The sequence below is a fragment of the Lynx rufus genome, unplaced genomic scaffold (genome assembly GCF_022079265.1).
Source record: "Lynx rufus isolate CCGP_SWC_20201006 ecotype Redwood Valley unplaced genomic scaffold, mLynRuf1.p SCAF_17, whole genome shotgun sequence".
Lineage (NCBI taxonomy): Eukaryota > Metazoa > Chordata > Mammalia > Carnivora > Felidae > Lynx > Lynx rufus.
In genome coordinates, this window is record NW_025814831.1 from 27,099,114 (window position 1) to 27,115,177 (window position 16,064).

Sequence of the window (16,064 nt, forward strand, 5' to 3'; positions counted from 1 at the left end):
TCACTTATTCATCAGTGGCTTCCACTCCCAGAAGAAAATCCAAGTACAGCATGCACCAAGCCTCCCCCCACCACCCAGACCCGGGACTTGGCCAGCCTCCCCTCCCCAGCCCCATCTCCTTCCCTGTCTCCCTCACTCACACCAGCCACACTGGCTCTCTTTCTGGTCCTTAAGCACATCAGCTGTTTCCTCCACCTGGAGCGCTGGCCCCAGGATTCTTCCACATGCTTTGCCTTATCTTAGAAGTCATCTTCTCAGCATGGCCTTCCCGATCTTCTGTCTAAATTAGACCCCTCTCGTCTCATCATTGGCTCTTCTCTTTCACAGCACCTGCCTCAAGTCTGTCATGATGCATCTTTACCCACTATCGTGTTTTCTGTCTGTCTTCCCCCAGACAGCAACCCCACGGGGTAGGGGCCCTTGATCCACTCTCAACCCAGCTCCCAATACGGTGGTTGCGACTCAACCAATATTCAACAAAGAACTGAGTAACGGCTTCATAAGCTCAAGCGTAAGGCAGGCGTGTCCCCCAAACACTGTCCTTTAGAAAAGAAGTCACTTAATATCTGAGACTTTGTGACATCTCAGAACAGAGGTGCTATGTCCACCACCTTACATCGACCAACTGCTCCAAGACCTCAATCAATGCTCATCATTCAACTGAATCAGTAACAAGGGGGTAAAGAGACTTCACACAAATTTAGTTATTCCCGGGAATCTGACCTCACATGTTGAGTGTCAAAAGCAGTCGAGTACCTCATACACTGTGGAAATCGTGCTTATACATCGACACAAATAGAAAAGAACTGCTCTGATGGTCTAGGAACTATACTTACAGCTCCAAAATGACATTTTTAGAAGCACACACATACTCCTAAAGTTTTAAGTAACTAAGACAGGAGTAAAGACAGGGTGCTCTGAAACACTGTTGAATGACTCAGGAAGTGGCCCTAGAAAAGGCAAAGACACTTTAGTCAAAGGTCTGTGTGACAAGTGTAATAACTTCGCTTCACAAAATGTGAACAGAGGGGCGCCTGGGTGGCTCAGTCAGTTAAGCGTCCGACTTAGGCTTAGGTCATGATTTCGCCGTCTGTGAGTTCAAGCTGTGTGGGGCTCTGTGCTGACACGTCAGAGCCTGGAGCCTGCTTCAGATTCTGTATCGCCTTGTCTCTCTACCTCTCCCCTGCTCATGCTGTCTCTCTCAAAAATAAAAAATAAACATTAAAAAAAATAATAAAATATTTAAAAAAGCAAAACGTGAGTAGAAAAAAGTTTTTCAAAAATTACGGTATTTTTACATAATGTGATTTGAAGTATACAAGTATAACTAAAATTAACACATTGTTTTGTTTTAAGTAGACATTTGACTATTTTATCTAGATCCCTGCAAGTTTCCATAGGCAAACTGGCCAAACTAGTTTGTCCTTGTGGGGAATACGGGGGATCGCTTTGGGGGGACCACCTTCCATGTGGACACACGGAGAACTTCCACCAGGCACTGTGGGAGAACATGGGGTTTGGTGAAAATCAAAGAAAACGTAACCCCTGTTCCCTAGGAACTTAGCATCTCCTTGGGAACCCAGTCAGATCATAGCAAGAACCATGCAGTATGGTAACTGTTGTCGATGTGCTGGCAGAAGGTATCCAGGAGCACCCAGGAGGGGCACTATCTATGTCAGATGAGAGGGCTCGGAAGTGGAAAAAGGCTTCCCCAGAGGAAACGCCAGCTATCTGGAGACCTAAGGACAAAAGTAGGGCCTGGAGGTTCGGGGAGGCAGAGTGAGGAGAAGAATGTATACAAAGTCTAGAAAGTGATGGTGTGTGACGAGGTCTGGGAACTGGAAAACAGAGCAGTCAGGCGGACCCACAGCCCACTAGGGAGCATGGCAGGGGATAAAGTTACCAGGACAATGTGGGGCAATCCCCGAGGACATCCTCAATCACGCTCTGGAGCCATGGCTTACCCATAAGCAAGACAGGAGACCGACATGTTCAGACATTGGTTCAGAAAGGTCTCCCAGGCAGCACAGAAGAAAACAGACTGGGAAGGGGCGATCCTGGCAGCCAGGAGACCAGACTAGAAGCCACAGTGGTCGGTGGTGGCCCGGAACAGAGCAAGGCGAACAGAGAGACGCATTAGGCCAACGGACATGAAGGAAGGAGATGGAACTGGACACGACTGTGGGGACATTGGTCTGGGATGGGGGGCAGGAAGTCGAGTTCCGGGTTAAGACCCACTTCTGGCCTGCACACCAGGGAACCGACAACTGGGACACAAGGAGAGACGTCTAAGGGCAGGTAGGACTTGTTGCGTTTGGGTGCTTCCAGAACATCCAAGTGGAAATGTTTTGTAGGTGCTGAAGGCTCTGGAGCGCAACGGGGAGGCTGAACTGGGACTCATTCATCACAAGCCCAGGCAGGAGCAGATACAGATACAGGGCAGTAAAGCGGGTCAAGAACTGAGAAGAGAAAGGGAAAGGGGGGCTGGAAGCTGGAAGTTGAGAGGGTGTGGGTATCGTTTTGTTTTCTTTGTCTTAGATTGCAGATACCACAAGTATTTCAATGCAGAAGGGAGGAGGCTAGGAAGTGAGAGGGTAAAAGAGAGGAGATAGTGGGTAGGAGGGTCTCCAGAAGTGGGGCGGGGATGGATTCACCCAGAGCCTGGGGCAGGAGACCATCCCTTGCAAGGGGCAGTGGGTAGTTCGGCTGGCAACAACTGAGGACATTCCCATCGAGGGCTTCCAGTTTCCCAATGGAACAGGAGGCAGGGTGACAGGGTCAAGGTTTGGGATATGTCTTGGAAAAGTCCCCCAGGTGGCTCCCTAAAAGGCCACTTCATCCGTTTGGTACTCATTACAAAGGTTTTCATTACTGTGAGGTCAGTATCATAGTCCAGAAAGGAGCTCCATCTCTCAGGGCCAGACTCACATTGGCCAAATTCCAAAACCTGACATATAAGCCCAGGGATACACATTCAAGTACAAAGGGAAACTGATGTGCCTAACCTACAAGATCACTCTAAGCAGAAGACCTGGGGGGGCGGGGAGGGGGGGTGACTAGATCATAATCAGAAAGATGTTAATCACATCAACTGAATGTTTAATGACATCAGTCTGTCCCCAGGCTGACTCCCTTTTGGTAGGAGTGGTGCCTTTGTCAAAGTCTGCCTCCTTTTTCCACGCCTGGGGGGGGGTGGGTAGGGGGCTGATCAATCCTCTTTGATGAGCACATTTTTTTTCCCCCTTAGATATGCTAGTAAATTCGGTCAGGTTGAGGATTATCTCCTTAGCTGTGGAGCCACTGGGTCCCTTCGGGAAGGTGCCTTTTTTGCGTCTAAGCTCATCTGTTCTTGGTGTCCTCACCATCTCCAGCATGGACGACAAACTCCCTTTCACACAGAATCGGGCAGGCAAAGTTGCACTAAACACTGAACGTGCACTACTAGGGGTTTGATCCTAAGCCCCAGGAGGACAGAGGGACTGTACCTACCTTGTTCAATGCTGTAGTGCAGGAGAGCACACATTTTTTCTGTAAAGGGCCAGACAGGAAATGTTTTAGGCTTTGTGGCATCCTGCTGTTGGAGCACCAAAGCAGCCAGGTTCTACGTGAACGAATAGGTGTGGCAGTGTCCTAATCCAACTTGATTGACAAAAGCAGGCTTCAGCCTGTAGGCTATTCTCAGCCCACCTCTCCCGGACCCTTCCCCCAGCCCCACAGTGCTCCCACCTAGCACAGCCAAGCACGCAGAGCGTACTCAATAAATGTTTATAGAAAAGAAATGGCTGGGGGTCCCTGGCTGGCTCAGTCGGTGGAGTGTGCGACTCTTGATCTTGGGGTTGTGGGTTCGAGCCCCACGCTGAGTGTAAAGGTTAAAAATAAAATCTTAAAAAAAAAGAACAGCTGTCTGAGGGTTTTTTCCTCAAGTCTACCATGACATCCTTGTTTCTATAAACTTCTTTCCATATTGATGTAAGCATGGAATTGAGAGACTGAAGGGATCTAAGGAGACAGAATATGAGCTAGCATGACTTTAGAGCTTTGTCCAAGCATTTATATCAATTAGTGAATGGATCGTTCTGTGATGAGAGGCCCTCAGTCCAAGTTATCAGGCTTTTAAAACATGGCCTGAATATCCTCTTTATTTTTTTTTTCAGGTTTATTTAGAGAGAGAGTGGGGGAGGGGCAGAAAGAGAGGAAGAGAGAAAGAATCCCAACCAGGCTCTGCGCTGTCGGCCAGGAGCTTGACGCGGGGTTCTCACTCACAAACTGTGAGATCATGACCTCAGCTGAAGTCAGACACTTAACCGACTGAGCCACCCAGGATGCGCAGACGCTTAGGGGACTGCACCCTGATTTGGAGCCTTAGGCTAGGCCTGCAAACTCACTCAGCTCTAAGCTTTAGACGCCAGGGTCTGGAGGGCAGGTGCTATGGTCTTTCTCTCCTGCCCCCCACCAGTACCTCTCTCAGAACACTCACACAGTACCCGCTGGTCTTTGTGAGGCTGTCCAATTATTGGTCTTCCTCTTTATACTTTAACTATGTTTCCACATTTTCTACAACCATTATGTCCAGAAACAACAAAGTCAAAATCCACGTTAGAACAAAACCAAAGACTTAATGAAATGACTAGAGCAAACCATCAGCTTTACAGTGTACTTTTCCGGGTTCTAAACAGAAACCTCTTCCCGGTTCTAAAGGAGAACCAGAACTTGTGACAAAGAGACAAGAGCAGCTGAGCTCTGAATGCACGAAATGCTGCTCTTTGTCCTCTGACTTCTAGGAAAAGATCATTATCCTCTTTGTGGAGCAAATAATTAAGACTGTTTACAAATCCTTCAAGTGGGCTTTTGAAGTGCTGAGGGCACTCTCAGCGCCCGGGCCTCTGCGGAGGGAGAGCAGGGTTTCTGAGTCTGCCCCAGCCTCTACTTTCAGAAAATCTGATCCAGAACCCTCCAGAACCCTCAGTGAAGAACCACATGGAGTGAAGAAAACGGGATTGTCTCCTAAAAAGCAATTTTTCAAAAGCTGACCTCAAAGAATCTAAAAAATCTTACCGAGACCATTTCCTGATCTGGGAAGAAAACAGTTGCCGTCTCAGTGACTTAAACTGGTGGAAACATGTCATGTTTATTGGTCAGATATCCAATGATACAGATTGGCTCTCAGACTGGAGGTTTTCAACCCTGGCCGAGGCCGGAGACTCACAATTAATCACACAGTGCTTTTCAAATTCCAAGATTCCAGGGTGTCCTCCCAGACTCAGGAGTGTGAAGCTGGCAGGGACTGAAATGTGTGCGCACACCATGCTAGAGTCTAGCACAGTGCCTGATGTGAACACAATCCGTAAACACTCGCTAAAAGCAGTGCGTATCATGGCTCCTTCTCAGGAAGGTGTAAAGAACCCGAGTCTGGGGTTCTAGGAAAATGTAATTTTAACTGCTTCACTCTTTGGTACTGGTTGAATTTTTACCTTTTTTTTTAAGGGTTCACTTAAAAAAATAACTATTATCTGTAACTAAGATAGCCAAAATAATTTAAATCCTAAATCAAAATATACCGTTTAACTTACATCTATGTAATTACAAAAGCCCACCATGTACGATAAAACAAAGTGTGTGTGTCTTAGTAATAATACCGTCGTAAGTAATATGGTAAAAGTGAAAATCATACCTGCAAGCATTTATTTAGCACTTACAAAGCACCAGGCAATATTATAAGTGCTTTGTACATACCAACTCACTCTTCTTTTAACACCTCTATGTGAAGAAGGAATGAGAGCATTGCACCTTACCGAGAAGGACATGAACCCAGAGGGAAACCGAGGCAGCATGCCCAGGGGCATCTAGCCGTAACAGATGGTGCTGTCTGATCCAGGAACCCGCTGAACAACCACTACACCACAACGTCTCAACTAACAGGGAGAACTGGAAACACGGCCAATCTTAAGGCCCTCAACGAATTTAATGAATAAATAGTCACAAGAAATTTAAACAAATATTTGTTGAACGAAGACACGGAGAGTCATCCCAGAAAAGCTCAACCTGACTCTTCCAAAAATGAAATGGGAAAGGGGGGGAGGGAAGACACCCTGAGGACAGCCAGGCAGGGCCAAGGGACGGGACAGGTGTCCCTGGGTTTGGTCCAGTCTGGCTGCAGTTTCTGTCCCAGTGGAATGGCATCACCCCACTTCAGTTCCATGCACAAGGGGGGCTGTTTGTCCATCCACAATCAACAGCACCTACAGCAATGGCTGGTGCTTAGTGGGTGCTCAGTGGACTCCTGACGAAACGAATGGCCCAAGTGCTCTGCCCATGGCCTCCTGCAGTACACCCTTGGCTACCATGTGCCAGGTTCATTCCTCTGGCTGGACCCTGTGCCATGAACTTGATAACAGCTCTGGGAGAGTGTTCTCATCATCATCCCCCATTTAACTCAGGGTGACTTTCCAGAGGCCACCCACCAAGGCTCTTGCACACCTTCATAGGAATCAATCACTCACATACCCTCTGAAAAAGGGCGCCACCCTCGCTTGTGGCCATCAGAACACGATTCAGCTGCCACACAGGCGCACTGCAACAGCCCTTGAAGACAGGCCATGCGGCGATCAGACAGGGTGAGTGGGTTTCCCTTGCTCTGATGGCCTGGCTCTTTCCCAATTGAGAAAATATTTGTGTTTCATTTGTGCCCTTAAAAGATCAAAACAACAACTCTTTCTATAGCAAGGAGTCTGGAACTGCAGGGTAAAATAACAGATTTTCTCCCCCAAAAAGCAGCTCATTAGGGACACGCTCTTGACCGTGTTCCCCACACCAGTGAGAGGCCCATGCACAGTGAGTGCATTTGTGTGGGGTTTCCTGGGGTTTTCTGGGGCACCACAGGGGAGTACCTGCGTGTCAACGACAGTGCTGGAGTTAGAGTCTCCTGGGGAATCCCGAATGAGAAACCCTGAGAGGCAGGAAAGGGGCTCTACCAAACCCCTGCTGTAGCCACGCGGGGACCGACCCGGCAGCTGACGGGAATCACCAGGTTTCCCCGCTGCACCTGCAGGCAAGGGCGCCCCTGCCCGCGCCCACCCAGCCCCTGCCCTGCCTTCACGCACCTTGGATGGTCCTCTTGAAGAAGGCCTTGCAGGCCTCGCAGGAGGCCACGCCGTAGTGGTAGCCGGAGGCAATGTCTCCGCACACGAGGCACAGGCGCTTGGGGATGGCGTTGAGCATGTACTCGCACTTGATGGCCGAGTCCTCCATGAGGCCGCTGGCACAGTCCTCGTAGCTCTTGCGGCACGGGGTGCCGCCCAGCCCGGCGCCTGCGAACATGGGCGGCGAGTCCAGACCGTTGGCGTGGGCGCCCAGGGCCAGGCCGAAGCCCCCGCTGGCGTCGGACGAGCCGCTGGGGCTGTGGTGGCTGAGGGCGTCGATGCCCGAGGACGGGCTGGACGGCTCTGTCTTGATGAAGGAGCCGCAGCTGGAGCCCAGGTGCCGGTCGTCCGCGGACATTCTGTTCAGCAGCCTGCGGACACAGAGCACGGACAAGTCAGCTCGGCGGAGGGTGCGGTGGGTGTGACGCCGGACCCAGGAATTAGCTCTGGGCTCCGGGCACCGAGTGGGCGGGGCGGCTGGGAGGGGCTCAACGCTAAGGCGTTGGTGAGATAAAATGCTGGCCCAGAAGGTCAACTGGTCAGGACACTGCACAGCCCAGAGCAAGTTTCTGGCATTACCCCCCAGAACCTTCTGAGTCCTCAAAGAGAAAACTAGGGTTTTATTTTATTTTACTTTATTTTATTTATTATTATTATTATTAATTTTTTTGAGAGAGAGAGAGCACAAATGAGGCAGAAGGAGAGGGAGACAGAATCCCAAGCAGGCTTCACACCCAGGGTGCAGCCTGACGCGGGGCTTGATCCCCTGACCGCTGAGATCATGGCCTGAGCCACAATCAAGAGTCTGACATTCAACCCACTGAACCACCCAGGCGTCCTTTAAAAAACTACGTCTGTTGGGGCGCCTGGGTGGCTTAGTCGGTTGAGCGTCCGACTTCAGCTCAGGTCATGATCTTGCAGTCTGTGAGTTCGAGCCCCATGTCGGGCTCTGTGCTGACAGCTCGGAGCCTGGAGCCTGCTTCGGATTCTGTGTCTCCCGCTCTCTCTGCCCCTTCCCGGTTCATGCTCTGTCTCTCTCTGTCTCAAAAATAAATTAAAAAAAAAAATTTTTTTTTAAATAAAAATAAAAAACTACGTCTGATCGATAAACTTTAGATTAGGCACCCCAGCTCTCTGCGAATTGCTGGCATAAGGGTGACAGACAAAATAGCTGGCCAATCTTCCTGCACAACAAAAGTACATGGTGGCCGTGGCTGGAAGTCTGAGCGTGCTAGGCCCTGACCCAGACCCCCTCAGTACTGTGACCTGATGACCCCTTTCACCCAGCTCCACCGAGGCATTGGGTAAGTCCAAGCTTGGTGCTTCCCCAACATGCCGCCATCACTGAGACTGGGACCAGACACACCACCAAGGCACCTGGCCAGGGCAAGAGGCAGGGCTGGTGGCAAAAGCTGCTCTCTGGGGTTTGCCTCTGGCCCGGGGCACATCTGGAAGGTGGCTCCAGGCCCCCTCCCCCTCCCCGTCCCTAACCCTTCAGCAGGCTGGCTTCCCAGCCCCACCCGGCCCCAGAGACTGTGTCTCCAGGAAGTGACATGAGGGGGCCCCTTCCAGCCTTAGGTCCTCGCATCCCCAGCAGTTTCTTCACCCTAAACTTCAAGCTCTGAGCGTTCCTACCTCACCCACAGAGGCAAGGGAGCATTACCAACATGACAAGGTCACTGTGAAGGGTCCTAAAGGTTACCTAAAATGAAAGTCCCTTCTCCCAGAACCATGCTGGGTCCACCTGTCCTTGACCTGGCCTGGCTGTGTGGAGGCAAGGAGCTGGCCAAGGCTTATGCCCGTGGAGCAGGTGAAAGGAAAGAGAGAAAGATCTTGGAGAAGGAAAAGGGCTGAATGATCAGTGGTACGGCCGCATTAGCAGAAAGATGGAGGGGTCTCAGTACCGGAGGGTCCGCTGGGTAGCAGCCATGGTCCAGCTCTAATAATGCCCAGAGGGAGCCCCTGTTTCCTGAATGGCCCTTTGAGGAAAGGACTGGTCACCACCAGGGAAAGGGCTGCTTTGCAGCACCCACAAAGCCCACCCCCACACCACCAAATGCAATCTCACGATGGGAGGGGCCGCCGTTCCCGGTGTCACTAATGATTTCATAGTTAGTACACCTCCCGAGGGGTTGTCCCATCCATCTACATTTGAACATCTGCAGGGACAGGGAACTCATTGCCCCACAGGTGGTTCTAATCAGAAACCGGGAGCTGCAGATAGAAAGATAAAAGATCCATGTGAGGTTACTACTCTCAAGTTTATCTACTGGAATGCAGCGTCTAAAGATAGAGGCTCTCAGGTCTCTTCTGTTCCGAATGTAACGTTCCCAAGTCCCCTGAGACGCCCTCCCACAAGCACCGTGTTTCCCTTAGACCGGCAGAGGGTGCCCTAGTTGAGGGTCTCCTCTGGGTCCTTTTATAGCTCTGGCTGGTGCGCTGTGATCGTCCTGGGTTCCATATGACCACCTGCCTCCCCTCCATCCACCAGCAGGTCCCTGGTATGTCCACAGGAAACGCCATCAGCCTGGCAAGGCACAATCCAAGCAGAAAATCTGCCCCGGTAGGCACCTTTGGGTTACCTCCCCACAGCGTCTCTGCACAGGGCAGGCAGGGAAAGCTGACCAGGGGTCCTTCCACCTGTAATTCTCTCCTGCCCACTGCTTTAGGCTCTGCGGGTCACAGGAACACCCCAGGCCCACAGTGACGAATCCTGCCGAGGAGATGGCTCCCAGACTCCAGCCCTCCCCCCCCACCCCTCCCTGAAACTCAAAAGAACTCCAGAGGTTTTGGGAGATACACTTGACATTAATGGTAATTACAGCAACAGCAGTAGTCCCCCTACCCCCTTATCTGCAGTGTCAGTTACCCGAGGTATCACCAGGTCAACAGAAGCCTAACACCACGTCACAACGCCGACGTCATCCACCTCATTTGGTCTCTCTCTAAAAGTAGGCCTTTTATCATCTCATCCTCAGAGACTCCAGGGCTGAAGGAAGCAAACTTGACCCTGGCCTCCGAGCAGCACAGAAGTCCAGCCACTACTTTACTGCCCGCATCCCAGTTGTGTGTGTTTGGACAGGGGCAGGGTCCGAGGACTTCATTCCTCTTCTCTTTCCCACGACCAGGATTTTGGCACCCCATCCCCACCCCGCCCAGGATGTCTTATCTAGGGAGAGGCCACACCTATTCCAGCCACCTGCTGTGTGCCAAGTGCTGGCCAGAGGACAGGAAAGGTCACGACACACACAGCCCACAATCTCAAGAACTTTGTTCTCAGGGTGCCTGGGTGGCTCAGTTGGTTAAGCGGCCGACTTTGGCTCAGGTCATGATCTCACAGTCCGTGTGTTCGAGCCCCGCATTGGGCTGTCTGCTGACAGCTCAGAGCCTGGAGCTGCTTGGGATTCTGTGTCTCCCTCTCTCTCTGCCTGCCTCCACTCACGCTCTGTCTCTTTCCACCAAAAAAATGAATAAACGTTAAAAAAAATCTTAAAAAAAAAGCTCATTCTGTCTCAGGAAGAGCAGACTAAACAAACACAAGTGTGCAGAGCACCAGAAAGAGCCAGGGGGTACTACCCTCACAGGGGCATCCTTCCCCCCCGGCTCCCGCCGCTGGCCCCACCAGTCTTCATTCATTCACTTGTTCATTCATTCATATTTGCGGACTGAATGAACACCCCCTCCAGGGGGGGCACAGCTTCTTTTCTGTGTGGAAGATTCCTTCCAAACTTTTCTGTTTTTTCAAGCTTAGGAGTTGCCGGGTCTGTCCTCTGCCCCAGAGGCTGGCCTAGACCAGTTTAGTGGCCATCCACCAAGGGCGGTCACACTCTGGATGCCTCCTTTTCTACCACAGCCTTTTAGTCCTCACAGCCTGTCTGCCAGACATTATCATCCCCACTTTACAGAAGAGAAAAGCTGGAGCTTGAAGCTTGTCCCAGGTCACCTGAGGGACAGGAGAAGCTTGGACCTGAACCGGCCCTGTCTGACTACAGATGCAAGCTCTTTCTTCTGTGGTGCTCTGCCTCCCGTCAAACCAGGCCTCTGAAGGACCTGCCTCCAGCAGGAGCCTCAAGCTTAAAGCCCTCAAAACCTGCAGAGAAGAGCTCCAAAGCCCAGAACCTTCCTCACGGCCATTTCTTGACCTGCAGTGTGAGAGTCGAGAACTCTCTGGGGGCACAGAACCCTTCTAGGCTACCGGGTCCTCGATGCACCAGGCAAGGGACAAAATTTGCTGGAGAGGCCAGACCCTCCACAAAAACCTTGTGTCCAACTCCCCTGACCTCCGGCACATCGTTCATGCATTCCAAAGCAAAATTTAAAGGATGGGAAAGAAAGAAGCCCAGGAGGTGGGGGGAGAAGAACCAGCCAGGGGAGCTAAAGAATATAAAAAGCATTTTTTTTTAACGTTTATTTATTTTTTGAGAGAGAGAGAGAGAGAGAGAGAGAGAGTAAGAGTGCAAGCAAGGGAGGGGCAGAGATAAAGGGAGACACAGAATCTGAAGCAGGCTCCAGGCTCCGAGCTGCCAGCACAAAGCCCAACGCGGGGCTTGACCCCTTGAACCGTGAGATCATGACCTGAGCCAAAGTCAAGACGTTCAACCAACTGAGCTACCCTGGAGCCCCTATAAAAGGCATCCTTTAAAACACTTTTTAGGGGCGCCTGGATGGCTCAGTTGGTTAAGTGCATCCTACTTCAGCTCAGGCCATGATCTCATGGTTTGTGAGTTTGAGCCCCATATCAGGCTCTCTGCTGTCAGCACAGAGCTCCCTCTCTGCCCCGTTCCCCTCCCCCTCCCCCTTTCTCAAAAATAAACATTCAAAACAAATAAACTGCTCTTTAAAGCATGCTTTAAAAAGAGTGTGTGTGTTGGAAATGCAATGAGGAGGGGTGGCAGCAGGTCATGTGTGGCTACAAGGTCAGCGGAGATCAGAATGGGCAAGCGTCCACTGCAGCGAGCAGTCAGGAGGAGGCAGGTGATGTCGCCAGGGAGTGTCAAGGCTCAGTGGGGATGGAGACCACTGTACCGTGGCTGGAGGAGGTCGTGAATGCAACAATTCTTTCCAGAAGTTTGGCTGCAAAGGGTAGAAAAGGATGTGAGAGTGGGGTGCCTCCTGGCACACCTTCAGACCTTCAGGCAGCACCATTCTCTTGAACTTGGGATCATGGGGGCAGATAAAGAATGTTTTGTTGTTATTGTGGGTAATTGTTGGTTTTCTTTGATGAGGAGGGGCATGTGTTAAGAACACAACCAACAAAACTAAAAGGAAACCTTTGTATGGGAGAAGATATTTGCAAATGACATTATCAGATAAAGGGTTAGTATCCAAAATCTATAAAGAACTTATCAAACTCAATACCCAAAAAACAAATAATCCAATGGAGAAATGGGCAGAAGATATGAACAGACACTTTTCCAAAGAAGACATCCAGATGGCTAACAGACACATGACAAGATGCTCAACATCACTGATCATCAGGGAAATACAAATCAAAACCACAATGGGAGATCACCTCACACCCATCAGAATGGCTAAAATTAACTCAGGAAAAAACAAATGTTGGTGAGGATGCGAAGAAAGGGGAATGAACCCTTCTGCACTGCCGATGAGAATGCAAACTGGTGCAGCCACTCTGGAAAACAGCATGGAGATTCCTCAAAAAATTAAAAATAGAACTACCCCAAGATCCAGCAATTACACTACTAGGCATTTATCCAAGGGATACAGGTGTGCTGTTTCAAAGGGGCGCGCGCACCCCAGTGTTTTTAGTAGCACTATCGACATAGCCAAAGTATGGAAAGAGCCCAAATGTCCATCGATGGATGAATGGATAAAGAAGATGTGGTGTATATATTCAATGGGATACTACTCAGCAATCAAAAAGAATGAAATCCTGCCATTTGCGACAACACTAGAGTGTATTATGCTAAGCGACATAAGTCAATCAGAGAAAGACAAAAATCATATGACGTCACTGATACATGGAATTTAAGAAACACAACAGACGAACATAGGTGAAGGGAAGGAAAAATAAGGTAAAAACAGAGGGAGGCAAACCATGAGAGACTCTTAAACACAGAGAACAAACAGGGGGTTGCTGGACAGGAGGTGGGGGGGATTAGCTAAATGACTGGTGGGCATTAGGGAGGGCACTTGTTGGGATGAGCACTGGGTATTAGATGTAAGAGATGAATCACTAGGTTCTACTCCTGAAACCATTACTATACTATATGTTAACTTGAATTTAAATAAATATATTTAATTTTTTTAAAAAAAGAATGGAAGGAACTTAAGGTTTTTAAAAATTATGGGATTCACACTTTGCAGTTTGCCTTGGGCGATCCTGATCCTACCTGCTAAGTACCCATCGCCCCCGCTTTACTCCCCAAAGTGGGCAATGAATTGCATGGTGACTCTACGTTCAATGCTGATGGTAAAGAACAGATCAAGATGCACAGACTGAAGATATAAAAGGTAAAAAATGTCCGCTTTTCCCAAATTCCAGTTCAATCTTCACCAGAGTCAACTGAGGTGCTTGCTGAACAGGTGGCTGCCTGGGCCTGACCTGACCACAGTCATAATTTGTACATGCATCTCTGTAAGGGGGGCCCAGAAGTCTGCATTTTCAGGTTGGCTTGTTTCAGCAGCCCAGTTGTGACTTTAGGGGCATCAGGTTTGAGTACCATAGGAATGATGTGGCCAGGGGGCCTGGCAGAGGTCTGACGTGAATCTGGAATGCAGGAAGAGAAAGGAGCTGAAGCAGTAAAGGGGGGTGGGGGGGAGGTTGGCCGTGCACAGGGGAAGTCTGTGGGTGGTAGGGGGAGACCTGAGAGCCCTCACCTCTCTGTCCCCTCCACTCAGTCTGTGAAGGGAGGCACAGGGAGTGAAGGCTACGGGCAGGAAGTCTAGGAAAAGGAAGAGAGTTTGCAATAGCAACTGGGAGGGGGGTGGTGGTGGGAGGAGAGAGCAGAAATCAGGGCCTCCAGGGTTCACCAGGCCCCTTCGCTCACATTGCAGGGGCACCAACGCAGGGGGAGCCCCGTCTCCTCCAGCAGCTTAGATCTGGGTTTCTCAACCTGGGCGTTACTGACATCTGGGGGAAAGGACTTCTTGGTTGTGGGGCCATCCTGTGCACCGCAGGGTGTTTAAGAGCATCCCCGGCCTCTACCCACTAGATGCCCCAGCCAGGGCAACCCAACTCTGGAAGAGACATTGCCAAATGTTCCCTGGGGGAAAAAATCACCCCAGAATGAGAACCACCGCCATAGATGTACGAGGAAAGAGGGAGCGCGGGGCGGGCCACAGTGGGGGGTTGGGTGGATGAATGGTGCAGGTCTGGGACAGAGGGGGTGAAAGCAGAAAGTGCAGAAGTGGAAGGAAACAGGGGGAGGGACCAGGAACAGGGTGGACTCCGGGACTTCAGGCTGAGGGAGAGCAGAGGAAGGAGCGAGAAAGTCGGGGGATTGCAGATGGGGTCAGGGAAGATGTCAGAGGTGGAGGCTGAGGGCCAAGGCACGGGTGGGGGGAGGTGGCCACAGGGTGGGTGCCGCGATGGCGTGCAGGGAGGGTGCAGCCTCGCGATGAGGGGACGTGGCAGACGCTTCAATCTGGGGAGGAGGGGGTCACACGGAGTCCATCATCTGTGGTTGGCTGGGACCCAGTTCCCGACTGGGTCAATGACTATTGACTGTATGGGAGGGACAGAGGCCCAGTGGAAGCAGCCTCTGCAAGAGCAGAAGTCAGTGGCTGCAGGCCCTCGAGGCATCTTTCCATTCCCCCCCCCCCCCCCCCCCCCCCCCCCGCGCGATCCATGAGGAACAGGAGCACAGCTAGAGCTGCCCTGGCCTCAATTTCACCACCATCTGATTCGGCATGGCCTCCCTCCCACCCCAGCGCGCTCTCTGCCCCTGGCCCTCTTCACATCCAGCGTGGAGCCTTGTGCCTCAGAGTGGCCTGGCCTCCAGGGGTGCCTGAGCTCACTGGAGGAGCGGGGTGCGGGGTGTCTCTGCTTCTGCTGGACAACGGAGTGGGTTGAAGATTTTCTTCATATGGAGACCAAAAAATCTTGGGGAACTCTGAGTGAAACCCAAACAGTTGAGCTATTTTGCCACACATCTGTCGAGGAAGAGAAACTCCCGCGTGCCAGCAAGAGACAACTCCCAGGGACCTGGCCCCCTGAGGACGGCCTGCTGGGCAGACAGCAGGAGGGAAGCTTCCAGAGGGAACAGCTCAAGGAGGGAAGCGTGTTTTGAACTGGCCCGATTAGCCTAAGGCCTGGCTTGCTTTCCTCTGTGGGACAAAGCCCACCTCACCGCGCACAACACAGCAATCCGGGAGGCCTGCAGAGGGCTGCGCCCACAGCCCCCTTTTGGCTCTGTGCTGAGGCCACACTTGTAAGAGCAAAACCAGTAACTGTCACGTAAGGGTTACAAGCCTGCACGCTGGCATCAGATGAGCCAGTTCTGCCACGTATTAGCTGCTGACTCTGAGGCCAGCCTCAGAGTGCCCATCTGTAAAATGGGCCCAATCACCTCCTTCATAGGATTGTTCTGCGTGAGCATAAACTAGTGTATGCAAAATGTGTAGCCCGAGCTGGTGCCCAGCAAAGCACTCTGCAGACGCTGGCTTACTGTTGTGATTCTCCCCGGAAGCCCCTTCCAGAAAACTCATCATCTGGCCGCCTGTGGTCAAACCCAGCAAAGCTCTTCCCTCAACTAAGTCCCCAGATATAGAATGCAGGATGATTCCACATGGAACTTGCCATTTACCAGGAGGGAAAGTGGTTGGTTAGGCAAATTAAGAGGATAAATAAGCCTAAAAATGGCAATCCACTATACAGAAGAAAAATGGTTTCTGAACACTTGAGAGACTCTTATGTACATTTCTATAATTAATTCGTTAGCCAGGGGCCACCAGAGCGATTCA

At 51.0% G+C, this 16,064-nt stretch overlaps 1 protein-coding gene across 3 annotated transcripts in view; it reads right to left on the reverse strand.

Moving 5' to 3' along the window:
- ESRRB (estrogen related receptor beta) overlaps positions 1-16,064 on the reverse strand; it is a 109,199-nt gene that overhangs the window by 46,960 nt on the left and 46,175 nt on the right. The window contains exon 2 of one of the 3 annotated variants that reach the window (XM_047079903.1): positions 7,101-7,510. In XM_047079903.1, coding sequence (XP_046935859.1) covers positions 7,101-7,510 — 410 coding nt within the window. Of the gene's footprint in view, positions 1-7,100; positions 7,511-16,064 lie in introns of those variants that run through there. The other 2 variants (XM_047079905.1, XM_047079904.1) reach the window with 2 other exon arrangements.